This window comes from Phoca vitulina, unplaced genomic scaffold, assembly GCF_004348235.1.
Source record: "Phoca vitulina isolate PV1807 unplaced genomic scaffold, GSC_HSeal_1.0 scaffold92, whole genome shotgun sequence".
Lineage (NCBI taxonomy): Eukaryota > Metazoa > Chordata > Mammalia > Carnivora > Phocidae > Phoca > Phoca vitulina.
The window spans coordinates 2790593-2802842 of NW_022589795.1; the positions used below are offsets into that span (position 1 = coordinate 2790593).

Consider the following 12250-nt stretch of genomic DNA (forward strand, 5'->3'; position numbering starts at 1 on the left):
TTTTGGTGGATGGAACAAATGGGGAGCATGTTGAAAGCATGCAGGGTAACCCCCCTCCCTTTTTCCCTCCAGCCCCCAGCTGCCACCTCTCAGTAACCCTATCACCTCCTCCCAGTTCCCAACATGTGTAGACTTTTCGCTTCCACTTTATTATCACCTCATTTGTAGGATTTTAAGGTTTGTTACCTGGAAGGGAGTGAGGAGCTCACACCTCCAGTTCCGCTTTTCAAATATACCTTCATTGCTTGTGAAAATAACCTTATTAACAGCATCTAACCTGCTACAGCTTATGGGGGCACTCGGATAAATAAATGCAGAGGGAACCAGGGCAGGCGAGATAGCACAGGTAGCTGGGGTAGGACAGCCTCTGGCTCCCTGGGATTTTCTCCTGACCCGTGGGGTCCTGTCCGGGTCAAGAGAACGCAGGTGAGGCCCCAGTAGCCTGGAGCAATCGACTGCTTTCTCTGGGCCTTTGCCTCCTGCCTCCTCCTCTGGCGTTCAGAGATCCTCCGGGGAAACAGCTCCCATGCCTCCGCAGCTCCCCTGTCTCCTGGGTGCTTGTCCGGGATTGATTCTCCGGGCAGCTTCCCCTCCGAGCAGTAAATGGAATATCGGTTACCAGGAGTGAGACGGGAGGCAATTAACCCCCAGACCTCACCGTGGCAGATGTGTTTGTAGCAAGCTGAAGCGGCGAGCTGAGCGCACCTGCCTGGCCGTCCTGCAGAGTCATCCAATTAAGACAGTCCCCAGCGGTGGGTTCCTGCTGTCCCCTCTGGTGCCCATGACCCCAGAAAGCAGGGCAGCTCTAGCCCCTAGGGCTAGCAGCTGCCTGGGCACAGGATGGCCTACCATTCCTTGTGTGGGTGAGCTCCAGGACCACCTCCATCCTAAGAGCCCCCTGGCAGGGACATTATTCGTTAATTAATCACACATCTTTCTAAAGGGGAGGCAGTCTGGGGAGCTTTCGTCCTTCCTTCCTCCAGAGTGGGACTGCCATTCTGCCTGGCCAGCCTCCTTTCTACCACCCAGCCAGCCCTACCCCCTGGAATGTTCTTGTGCCAGAAAGCCCTTGACTGAGGAGGAGGAGAGACACATGCCCTGCTTTTAGGGAGCCCCCAGTCTGAGGGGAGACACAGCTCTTGCTCTCAGAGATCCCCCCAGTTAGATGAAGAGATAGAGTCTGTCCTTCAGGGTACCCCCAGTCCCAGGGGCTGGTCTTAGAATGCCCCAGTTTAATAGAAAAAGCAGTATCTACCTTCAATCTACCCTCCTGAGAGGAGAGTCACAATCTCTGCATCTAGGAACCCCCCAATCCTGGTCTCAGTGGAGATACGTACCGTAACCTCAACTTACTCAAAACACTGTCTTTGAGGACCCCCAGTCTGATGGAGGACACAAAGATCTTGCCTTCAGGAAGCTTCCCATTCTGATGGTGGAGACACAGTCCTTGCCCTCAGGTATCCCTGACGGGGGAGACACTTTCCCAACAGTTTCCCCTGCTGCCTGAGTGACTGCAGGATACCCCGGGTGCCCTGCAAAGGAAAAAAAAAAAGAAGTCCTTGGCTTCAGTCCAGTCCTAGTTATGCCACACACTTGCTGCATGACCATGGGCAAGTCACGAATTTTCATCAGACTATGATTTGCTCATCTGCAAAATGGAGATATTAGGCCCATCTCTCAAAACGACATGAGGATCGTCTGGTCACCAGAAGTAAAAGCAAACAAGCCAGCCAGGCACTCCCTACAGAAATGATTAACATGCTTTTTATTGTAGCCGAGGTCCCAGACCAGTCCCTGTGGTCTCTGGGGAGGGGTGGGGAGCCCCCCAGGTGTGTGGCTGGGTGATTCCAGGCCAATGTGGCCATTAAAGAATCACAGAGGGCTGTGGGTGGCACTGGGGGCAGGGGAAAGCGCCTTCTAATCTAATCGCTTTTCCCTGAGGAAACTCTCATTCCAGCCAGACCTGCCAGGGGTTTTATTGGGTTTGTGGGGACCCGCGGATTTCAATCTCCAGACCCCACAGGGAAGGAACAAGCATTAAGCTAATTTTATTAAATGGCCACAGCTGGCAGTTGGGGGAAGTAGGGGAGAGAAGGGAGAATAAAGAAAGCCATTCAAGGCTGTCAGCCATGACAAGGGTCCATACATGGGGCCTGACTGGGAAGGAGGCCACCCCTCCTTCCTGTCTCTCCAGCTGAGCCGGCTGGGGGAGGGGAGGCCAGATGGGACTCTTCCTCAATATAGAGCCTTGGGACTCTCCAAGAGGCTCACCCCAGGGTTGCTGCCCAGGGCAGATGCTTGTAAGTACATCAAGCCTCTGCAGGGCAGGGGTGGGAGTGGGAGGGCTGGGCACAGCAGGGACGGAGCTGCCTCAGAGCCTTCCGCAGCTCCGCTTTAGAGATCCCAAATCTTTATGAAATAGGGCATCCGGGCTAAGAGCAAGGTCTTTGGTTCAGATACTGACATTTGCCTTTTCCTAGCTCTGTGACCCTGGCAAGTTATTAACCTCTGTGAATCTCAGTTTCCCCATCTGAAATGGATAAAATAACAGTGCCCATGTTATAGGGCACGTGAGCATTTCCTGCCAGTCCACCCCACCGCACCCCACCCACATATGGGTGAGATAGTATTTATAAAGTTCTCATGTGGTGCCTGACACAGAGTGGTGCTCTCTAAATCTTAACTCTTATTTTTTTAAAGATTTACTTATTTTATTTATTTGAGAGAGAGTGCACATGAGCAAGAGTGGGGGGAGGGGAGGGGCAGGGGAGAGGGAGAGAGAGAATCCCAAGCAGCCTCCACACCCAGGACCCAATGTGGGGCTCGATCTCAGGATCCCGAGATCATGACCTGAGCTGAAACCAAGAGTCGGATGCTTAACTGACTGTGCCCCCCCACCAGGCGCCCCTGAATATTAGCTATTACTATTTAGGAATGCTGTAACTACAACTGTCAAGGGTCCCAGTTATAGAAGGTAAGGGAGGCAGAGGCAGGACAAAGAGCCTCAGTGTGTTGTCTTCAAGGAGCGGTCTTCTTGGATTCAAGTGCAATCACAGAACTTAGTGACTATGTCACATGAAGCAAGATATTTCACCTCCCTGGAAGAAGAACAAAATCTACTCACCCAGCCTCTCAGGCTCTCGGGAGGCTTGAGCCAGATGCCATACCGTTGTGCAAACTTTCAGTGATGTATAAATAATAAAAGCTGTGTTTATTGGACACTTACATGGTACCTCTTGAATCCTCATTCAAGCGAGGTAGGTCTTGTCACATTTTATAAGATGAGAAAACTGAGGCCCAGAGGTGAAGCACTTGGGCCAAAGTCAACCAGTTTTTAGTGCAAAGTGTGTTCCTGTCATTGCTGTCACTAACCCAGAACTGAAGGAGGAGTGACTCGCCCAAGATCATACACAGTGGTACTGGATTGAGAACCTGTGTGTCCCAGCTTAAACCTTGCTGATGCCACTTTCAAGGACAAACAAATGGAACTTTTCCACCATGGAAGGTGATGATGGAACTGGGCTCCCATTTCTGCTGCCCAGGCCCCCTTGGGCTGTGGTGAGCATCGGGCCCCTTGGCCCACCTCCTCCTGGAGCAGCTCTGATTCTGGCACCTGGCTGCCTGCCCCCAGATTCACGGGAAACTTCCAGCAGACCCCTTTCCTTTCTGGCAGAAGGCAGGGTTCATGGACCCCTTCTGCAACTCCTCTCCAGGGCACAGACCCAAAGACAGCGGGGTGGAAGTGTTTTTATTAGAGCTTTGGTCAGACGGGGGGCGCAGCCGGGCTGGGGCTTTAGCAGGTGCTGGGACGCTATCCAGCCCCAATCCACCCCTCTCCCAGGAGGCGCCACCCCGGAGCGGGAGGGCAGCGCATCCGAGCACGGGAAGGGCCCCCGCCGAGACCTGTCCCCAGTCTGGGGCCGGCTGGCGAGCAGGGTGGGCAGTAAACAGTCCTATAGTACAAATATACAGCGCGGGCCGGGGCGGCGGGGCGGCCGACACCGCCTCCCGGAGACCGGGACGGGCGCGCTCTGGACCCGGCTCTGCGGCGAGCGGGCAGGAGAGCCTAGCCTGCGGGTGGTGGTGAGGGCGGGCCGGGGGCGTCATAGCCGGGGAGGGCCGGCAGCCGGGGCTGGGCAGCGAGGGGTTGGGTGGTCCTCAGCCCGTCCGGAGGGGAGCCCCCCGGGGTGGGGGGGTGTGGGCGGGTGGATAGGGGATGGAGGGGGACGCGGGGAGCTCAATCGGAGTAGATGATGAAGCCGGAGAATGTGCTGTATTTGTTGCTGTTGCCGCCGTGAGCTTTGCCTCCGTCGAGCTTGATGAAGACCTCGTCGCCCGCGTCCAGGTGCAGGATCACGCTGTTGCTGGCGTAGTCGTAGTTCTGGTCTGCGTCCTGGGCTATGGCGCTGGCCCGCACCTGCGGGGGGGGGGGAGGGGGGGGGGGGGGTGAGAGGGTAGGGGGGAGGGGGGAGAGAAGTAGGGTCGGGGAGGGAGGGGGGTTGTCAGAGGTAAGGCAGTCACCTGGGGAGGATCTTGGGGGCCCTAAAAGCCCCGCCTTCAGCTCTCAGCCGGCTTCTCTCCCGTCATCCCCCCACCCTTTCCAATCCTAACTGTGTGTTTTGGGACCGGGTTATAGAGGAGCCCTGGATTTCTAGGGCAGGTGTAATCTGGGTCTGAATTAGGAATCAAGGTGGAGTTGGCCTCCTTAACGCCTCTAGGTCTAACCTAGAGGACCTCAACAATGCCTCCAGGATGTCCCAGCCTGGAACTCCCCTCCTTGCAAAGAGGAATTCTCTGGAATACCAGGGGATGGAGGGCCATCCCTTCCCTCCTTATCATTCCTTCCTCTCTGCTTTAATTGTGACAGTAATGCCTTACATTTCAGCCATACCCACCTGTTTTTTCGTCAGTGGATGGACACAAGGGTGCACCTTGGCCCCAAAGGTCAGGTGGTAGACTAGCGCCAGGCTGCTACTAAGCAACCACCTAGTACTAGAAACCAATATTTAAACTCCTTGTCTGTAGTTCATTCTGGAGTCTTTCACAGTGGAGCAGTGGAGATGGAAGTCCTGGTAATTACTTCCCCTCCCAAGGCTTGGAGTGAGCCTGCATACTGGCCTCCAAAGAGCTGTACCTCTACCTGTGACTGTTACCCCACCCCAAGAGGACTGCTGGCTCCCCCTATCTTGCCCCAGGGTGGTAGAAAGGAAGTAGGTGGGAAGAAGAGAATCCAGGCTTTACATCTTTCTGTGATCCTCAGTCTGATCTGCTATCCTTGCTGGTCCTTGTTTTGTTGGGGGAGGGGAGGGACTGGCAGGACGATGAAGCAAGAGAGCACCAGCATTTGGATGTGAAGCCTGCTGTCACTTTTGGAGGCTCTGTTTATAATCATAAGATATTGAGAGTGGGTGGTGGTGGGCAAATTCCCTCCAGGCATGCCTCGCCAACAACTGAGGCAACACAAGGCCTGAGCCATAGGATCTGAGGCCTCTCCTGGATAGCCTGGGTGGAGAACGGGAAGACAGGGGCCATCTCCAAGTGCAGGCTTGTGTTGCGGGGGGTAGGCTGCATTGAGTGGGGTTCTCTCAGCCGGGCTCCTCAACAGCCCCTCTCCATCCTGGCCCTTCCCCGAAGGCAGCTCTCCCAAGGGCTGACGGTCTGGGCTGGCCCAAGCCAAATTAGGGGAAGGGCCCCTTCTCCTTCCTGGGTGGGAGGCAGAATTGCAGCTCAGCGGTCCCACAGCCGCTGACTCAGCAGCAAGACTGCAACAGGAGGACCCAAATCATTTGCATGCTGTCTGCCATTTAAAGTCCAGATCCTTCTAGCCCCTTCCCTCCCCCCAGGGAAGGCACTGTTTGGGGGGCACTTAGTTGGGAAAACTCGTAGTTCAGCTAAAGGTAGAGAAAATCAAATGAGGGGAAGATGCTGTCTGTCAAGAAGCTCAGTTTCTCTGTTTAGAAGATGGATAAGAAGAGCCTGCCTCACCACTGCAACCTTTATAAAAGCCTTTTGATGCTGAAGAAAAAGAATTTTAATCTTGATGGGGCTTTGTGCTACTAGGCAAGTGTTCAAAGCAAGCAGCCAACTTCTGTATTGTTCCCTGGGCCCTAATCCTCGTAGTATTTATTAATACGCATGTATTTCATTATCTTTGCTAATAAATTACTACTAATAACAATTATTTTTATTACCCAGATTAATTTAGCCTTGACTCATTAAAACAGTGTGCTTCTTAATAGCCAAATCCATTAGAATACAGTCATCTGTCATCAGGAATCTCCTGGTGATGTGACAGGCATCAGAACTGTTATGCTTATGTTTATTATTTATTCATCACCATGATTGTTGCTGTGATTATCCTAATTATCAATGGAGGCAGGGAGAATTTACGCCCTTCCATCCTTAGACGGTGGTGGATCCAGGAACGGAACCCAGGCATCCTGATTCTCTGCCCGAGACTGGAAAGAGTTGAGCATCCAACTCCTCCTGGGGGCCAAGGGGAAATTTGGGGAATTGAGGTTGCCATGGAAGCAGGAAAGCAAGTCTGGGACTTGTCACGAGGGGGCGCTGTAGAGTCACCTCCATGAGTGCGGCTGGAAGGGAAACTGAGGCAGTGGTCTGACCAGGGCCCTGGAAGGAGGAGGGGGGGAGAACCCAGGAAGCATGCCCCTGCCCCCAGGTCAATGGGGGGTGGCAGATGTGCAGGAGTGGCTCCCACAGGCAGCCAGCTGGGCCCACTGGGGACACTCGTGCTGTCACACATTGACTGGGTCCCTACTGTGCTAGGCACTGCGCTCTGTGCCGTGAAAGGTATTCAAGGCGAGAAAAGGACAGCAGGAGCCCTCTCCGGCTGTCAGGCGCCAGGCTGAGGTCCAGTGAGGCCTTTCCACAGGAGTCTCAGTTTATACACTACCCCACCTCTCACCGCACTCAGGCTCTGTTTTCCGAGCCCTTCCCCATTTGTAATACACTCACCTTCCCAAAGCCCCTGCCCTGGACAGTTGGCACTCTGGCCATGGGCCCTGGCCCATTCCCACACCGCCCCCTCTCTCCCGGCCCAGTTTCTTAATTTCATGTCTTCCTTGACCCATCTGAACTGGGGGCCTTCGAGGCAGCCTCAGGGAGCTTACCTCACTCAGGGCACCACCCCCAATCTAGAGCCCCTTCCTCAGGCTCCTCAGATCCCCATGTCCCAATGACCAGGGCTTGGGGCCATCAGGCTGGGCAGTGGTGACTCCAGGCCCCCTTAGGGAGAGGGACTGGTGGTGGGCCTCAGGCAAGGACAGAGAGGGGGGCCTCCGTACAGGCAGGAAGGTAGTGCAACCTCCCCGCTGTCTTGCCCAGGGAAAGGCCAGGGAGCAATTTCAGCTCAGCCTTCCTGAGGAAATTCTGGAAGCCTTTCTGCAGGCAGGAAGCCAGCGAGGAAAAGCACAGAGCCCAGCATTGCCCCCGGTCTTGAAGTCAGGGGAGGCAGAAGCCCCTCTGTTCTGTTCCAGTCCATGGCCCAGGGCCATCAGTCTTTCTCTGCTCACTTGAATGTCCTCTTCTACCTCTAGGGCAGCCTTTTCCTACACTTGATCTTTTTATTTTCTCCCTAGCCATGTCTTCCCACGCCGACCCAGGTTCGCCTCTCCCCTGACCAGGTTGGTCAGAGTTGGGGCAGGCCCCCCCGAATCATTCTCTCCAGCTAACACGTCTGGGGACAGGAGTAGCCCCTGGGCTTCCGGTCCTCCTCTAACACACTGATCGCTGGGGTGTGTTGTCCTGTGGTTACTACTCTCTCCCCTGCATGGACCGTGAGGTCCTGGAAAGCAGGTGGATCAAACCCCTGCTACCTAGCTCCAAACCTGGCTCCTAGTAGGGGTTCAAAATGAATACGTGGAATGACTTGTGAGATTTAATGAGTCTCTTGAGCAATGTGGAAGGAGAAGTCACGGAGGATGTAGGGGAGAGGGGTATAGGCCCCACTTTTTTGTGAGGGAGAATGGTCTGAGTAACTGTTAAAATGCTGGGTCTGTGAAGCCCTTAGTTAAAGCTGCCTCCTTTTTTCTACTAGCCTGTGGTCCCACCTTTACTGAGTTCCTCCTCGTCCGGCTCTGCCAATGCCCTGCCCCTGCTGAAGGGGAAAGGAGAAGCTCTGAGACAGTCTCACCTCCCAGTGACTAAAGCTAGTACCCCTGCCTGAGCACACATCACCTTCGGGGCAGCCTCGGGCCTCATCTCTGGGGCCCTGCTTCAACCTCCTGAGCTGGTGCAAGGTCTAGGGCCCACTGGGCGTCTGGTGACTAGCTCCCTATCCAGGCAAAATGGGCCCCCGGCCCCCTGAAACCCCAGCTCAGGACCAGCCCAAACTTTCTTTGGGAAAGGAAGACATTCCATTGATGAAGGTGACATTGCTTCATCCCTTATTGGTGATTAATAAGGGGAATCGTGGGGCTGTCTGCAGAATGAGCCCTCACTGGATACTGAGGCCTCCCATTTGGTCAGGAACCAAGGACAAAGAGGAGAGATGCAGGAAGCCTGACAGATAAAAGTGGGAGAGAGACACTCAGGGAATAAAGAGGGGTGTGAAGCCCAGGGCAGAGAGGCCAGAAACCCCGGAGAGGCAGGTAGGACTGGTGGACACAGGAGAGAGACGGACAAGAGACAGAGTAGCAAAAAGAGGCAGGCAGGAGAGAAAGAAGAGGGGGTAGACTTACAAGTGCCTGATAGTCTTTGTGCTGACTCCCAGGCCTGTCCTTTCCCCCACCTCCAAGCCAGGTTCTACCTCAGGGTAATACTGCAGTACGAAGGGTTCCAACAGGGTCTTGGGTCCCAGGCATAGGAGATTCCTTGCCAACTCCCACCATCCCAGCTTTACTTGGGACCCCTGCTGGTCTCCTTCTTCCACAGGAATTCGAGGCCTCACCAACCCCCACTCCCACTGGGGGGTGGGGGTGCCCTAGGCCACTGTGGTCTGGGAGCACTGGAAAGGGAGGGTGTATCAAAAGGGAAGGGAGCTGGGCAAAACTGTCACCCTGGGGCAGAGTTTGGTCGAGGTTGGTCCAGGGGCAGCAGTTCCAGAAAGAACACCACGCACTACCCTCCCGGTACCACCAGCTTGGCGCCAGCCTGGGTCTCTGAGATGGGGATAGGGAACGAAGAGGATCCCCTGACACTCCAGGAGTCAGGAACTGCAGCTACAAGATCCAGGGAGGGGGAGTTTCCATCTCTTTGCCCTGCTTCAGGAGGAAAAACTTTTCCCTGGAGGCCACTGTTCTGCGCCTGTAGCTCTGACACAGTGGGAAGCGACTGGGATGTCCCGGGTTTTGCAAGGGTGTCAGATCGGCCCAGTGGACCCTTCTCAGGGACCGAGGATGTATTGCAGCTAAGGCTTTGCGCCCCTGGCTCCCTTTGCCTCTGTGCCCCACACGTCTCCTACAGCTCGCCTTCTCGGCTTGCGGGCGGAGCGGTGCGCCTGGACGCCCGCGGGCGCCAGAGGCTGCCTTTCCCCGGAGCCCATCTTTGCCCTCCCCTAATCGCCCGCTGGTATCAAGCACAACCCCGGCTCTCAGAGAGCGCTTCCCAAGGGCCAAGCCCCCAAGGACCAGTCCGCGCGCCTGGGAGCCCTGCGCTCTGGTTATTTGGTTTTATCTTCCGCATTTCCATGCCGCGCGCGGGTGCCCAGCAGCGTCTGCCTTGCAGCCAGTGCCCAGGAACCGAGGAGTTAGTGGCAACCGGTCCACCATCCCCGCATGTGATGCCTAAGCGGGGCCGCTGCAGGGTCTCCACCTGTGCCCGCCGGCGCCCTTCCGTCCCGGGCTCCCTGGGTGCCCTGCCCCCAGGCCGGCCCCACGCCCCCGCCGGGCCCACCTGGCCGTTCTTGCAGAGGTCCGCCCACATACTGGTGCCGTCGCCGCCGCGCATGAGGACGTGGTAGGTGAAAAAGTAGGTGCCGGGAATGTTGCACGTAAACTTGCCGCTGGTCGCGTCGTAGTTGTTGCCTAGGTTGGTGACCACGTCGTCGAACTTGAGCACCTCGTAACCCTCGTGAGGGTTCTTGAGGCCGGCGTAGAAGGCCACGCGTGGCACCGTGGTGTAGGTGGCCGTGCTGATGGCGCCGCTGCCCCCCGCACCCGGCAGCCCGGGAGGGCCGGTCTTGCCCGGCTCACCCTTCTCCCCCGGGGGCCCCACAGGACCCGGAGGACCTGGGTCTCCGGGGGGCCCGGGGGGGCCCGGCTTGCCTGTGCGGCCCGGCTTCCCCTGGGGGCCCTGCACCAGCGTGGAAGGCGGGGGCGCGCCGCTCTGCTCGCTCAGGGCGTCGCCGCCGTCGGGCCGCGCGCCGGCGCCGGGGCCCCGCGCGGGGTAGGGGTCGCATACCATGCGGCAGGTGCCCAGCATCTCATAGTGGCCGTCCGGGCCACCCGAGCTCACCAGCACGGGGATGAGCACCACCAGCACCAGCAGCATCACCACGCCCGCAGCGGCCGCCAGCAGCGTTTTCCGGCCGGCGCGGAGCCTGGGGAGCGCCGGGCCGCCCGGCCGCGCCGTCGGGGCAATGGTGCCGGCGGGCGGGGGGCGCGGGCAGGGCGCCCGCGCTCAAGGGCGGTCCGGCGGGGCTGCGGGCATGGGGCCGGGCCCGGAGCGCCGCGCTGCGCTGGATGCGCTGCCGAGCCCAGCCGCCGGCTCCTGCCTCGCGCCTCCCTCCCGCTGCGCGGCCGGACTGAGAGCGGCGGCAGCCGCGTCCTGCCCAGCTCCTCCCGCCTCCTAGCTCTCGGGCCGCCGCCCCCTCCGCCCCGCCCCGCCCCACCAGCTCCGCGCCGCTCGGCGCCCGCGAGGGGTGGGGCTGCGGGCGGGGCCGGCACCTAATTGGGCCGCTGGGTGTAGGGCTCCGCCCACTGAGGGGGGGGCCGCGGAGATGAAGGCCAGACTCAGGGAGCTCTATAGAGACTGAGATTCGGAAATGGGGAGGATGCTAGAGTCTGAGAAACAGTCGAGTCTCCAATAGGGAAGGGGAGAGTAGGGACCAAAGACCGAATGGAAGAGAGGACCACAGGGAGAGCTAGAGAGCGCCGAGGGAGACTGAGACGAGAGGCCTCGAGGGTCGGTTGCAAAGAAAACTGAGAGGGAGGCTCTAGGGGCCACCGCACGCAGGGGCGGAGGCCGGGGTGGACGGTTCCCCAGTCTGCTGGGGACAAAGAGCAATTGAGGGGAGTATGGAGTGGGGAGCAAAAAAGGGACAAGGAAGACGGTGAAAGGGAAGAAGAGAGGAAGGCAAAAGGAAGATGGGGAGGGGGCCATTCTGCACTCAATCCTCGCAGACCACCCGTCCAGGAGATCTGGGGATTGCGTGCTTGTCGGAGTGCCCGGCGAGTTCCCGAACAACTGACAGCAGCTGCTCCTCCTCTTTTCTGGCTCCTGGCTGTTCCCTGGCCCCGTCTTCCTCCGGGACGGGCGGGATCTTCTACCCATACCTTCTTGCCTCTGCTCCTTCCTCACCGAGCTCCAGGCCAGACAAGGCTGCTTTTTCCTAGGGGTGGGGAGGTCCTCCATTTTCCTCTGAGCACTCCCCTTATCCCTGCTTTTAGACCAGGGAGAAATGAGGGCCCTAAGAAAGTGGGCATCCCACCTCATTTCTTCATTCCGGCCAATACAAACAGTCCTTGGGTGGTAGCTCCCTTTTCCAGCCTCCAAGAGGGGAGATTGGTCTCACCCAGCCCCTCAGCTCCTCCTCCACCCTAGCCTCCTCAGCAGCCCCCTAACTCTTCTCCCCATCAGGTTGTATGAGGCAATCCTCTTCCTCAAGTGCAGTAAAGTGTTTAGGTTGCATTAACGGAAATGTGTCTGCTTCCATCAAAATATTTGTCACATTATTTGAGGCCTCGCTCGTGCTGCCCCACTGCTCCTCCTTCACCCCGCTTTATCCAGCCCACCGGGGAGGGCTCTGCTTTGGGGGGCCTCTGGCCGCTGCTAAAGGATGACCCTTCAGCCTCTTTCTTTTCTCCTGAGAGGCCCCCTCCCACCTCCCCCTAGCCCCCCCTCCCCCCGCCCCGTGCTGACTGGTCACAACTGTCCTTATGATTTTATGATTCTCTGGCTTTCTCTACCGTAGGATGAGACTGCTTACCCCCACCCAGAGCTGGGAGGAGGAAAGGGACATGAGAATATCAAATGAGGGGCTACGAGAGAGGACCTTCCAAGCACCGATGGCAGAGCCCAGCTGGAGGGACCCCCAACCACCAAGGAGGGAGTTAACCAATTCAATAAACAG

General features: G+C 57.5%; 1 protein-coding gene across 1 annotated transcript; it reads right to left on the reverse strand.

Moving 5' to 3' along the window:
- Nucleotides 1–2926: 2926 nt before the first annotated feature.
- C1QL1 (complement C1q like 1) lies at nucleotides 2927–10542 on the reverse strand. The gene is made up of 2 exons (XM_032396640.1): nucleotides 9853–10542; nucleotides 2927–4417 (listed from the first exon to the last, which is right to left on the reverse strand). Exons 1-2 carry the CDS (start codon nucleotides 10447–10449, stop codon nucleotides 4238–4240), a joined length of 777 nt encoding a protein of 258 aa, XP_032252531.1. The 5' UTR covers nucleotides 10450–10542; the 3' UTR covers nucleotides 2927–4237.
- Between the last annotated feature and the right edge of the window lie 1708 nt (nucleotides 10543–12250).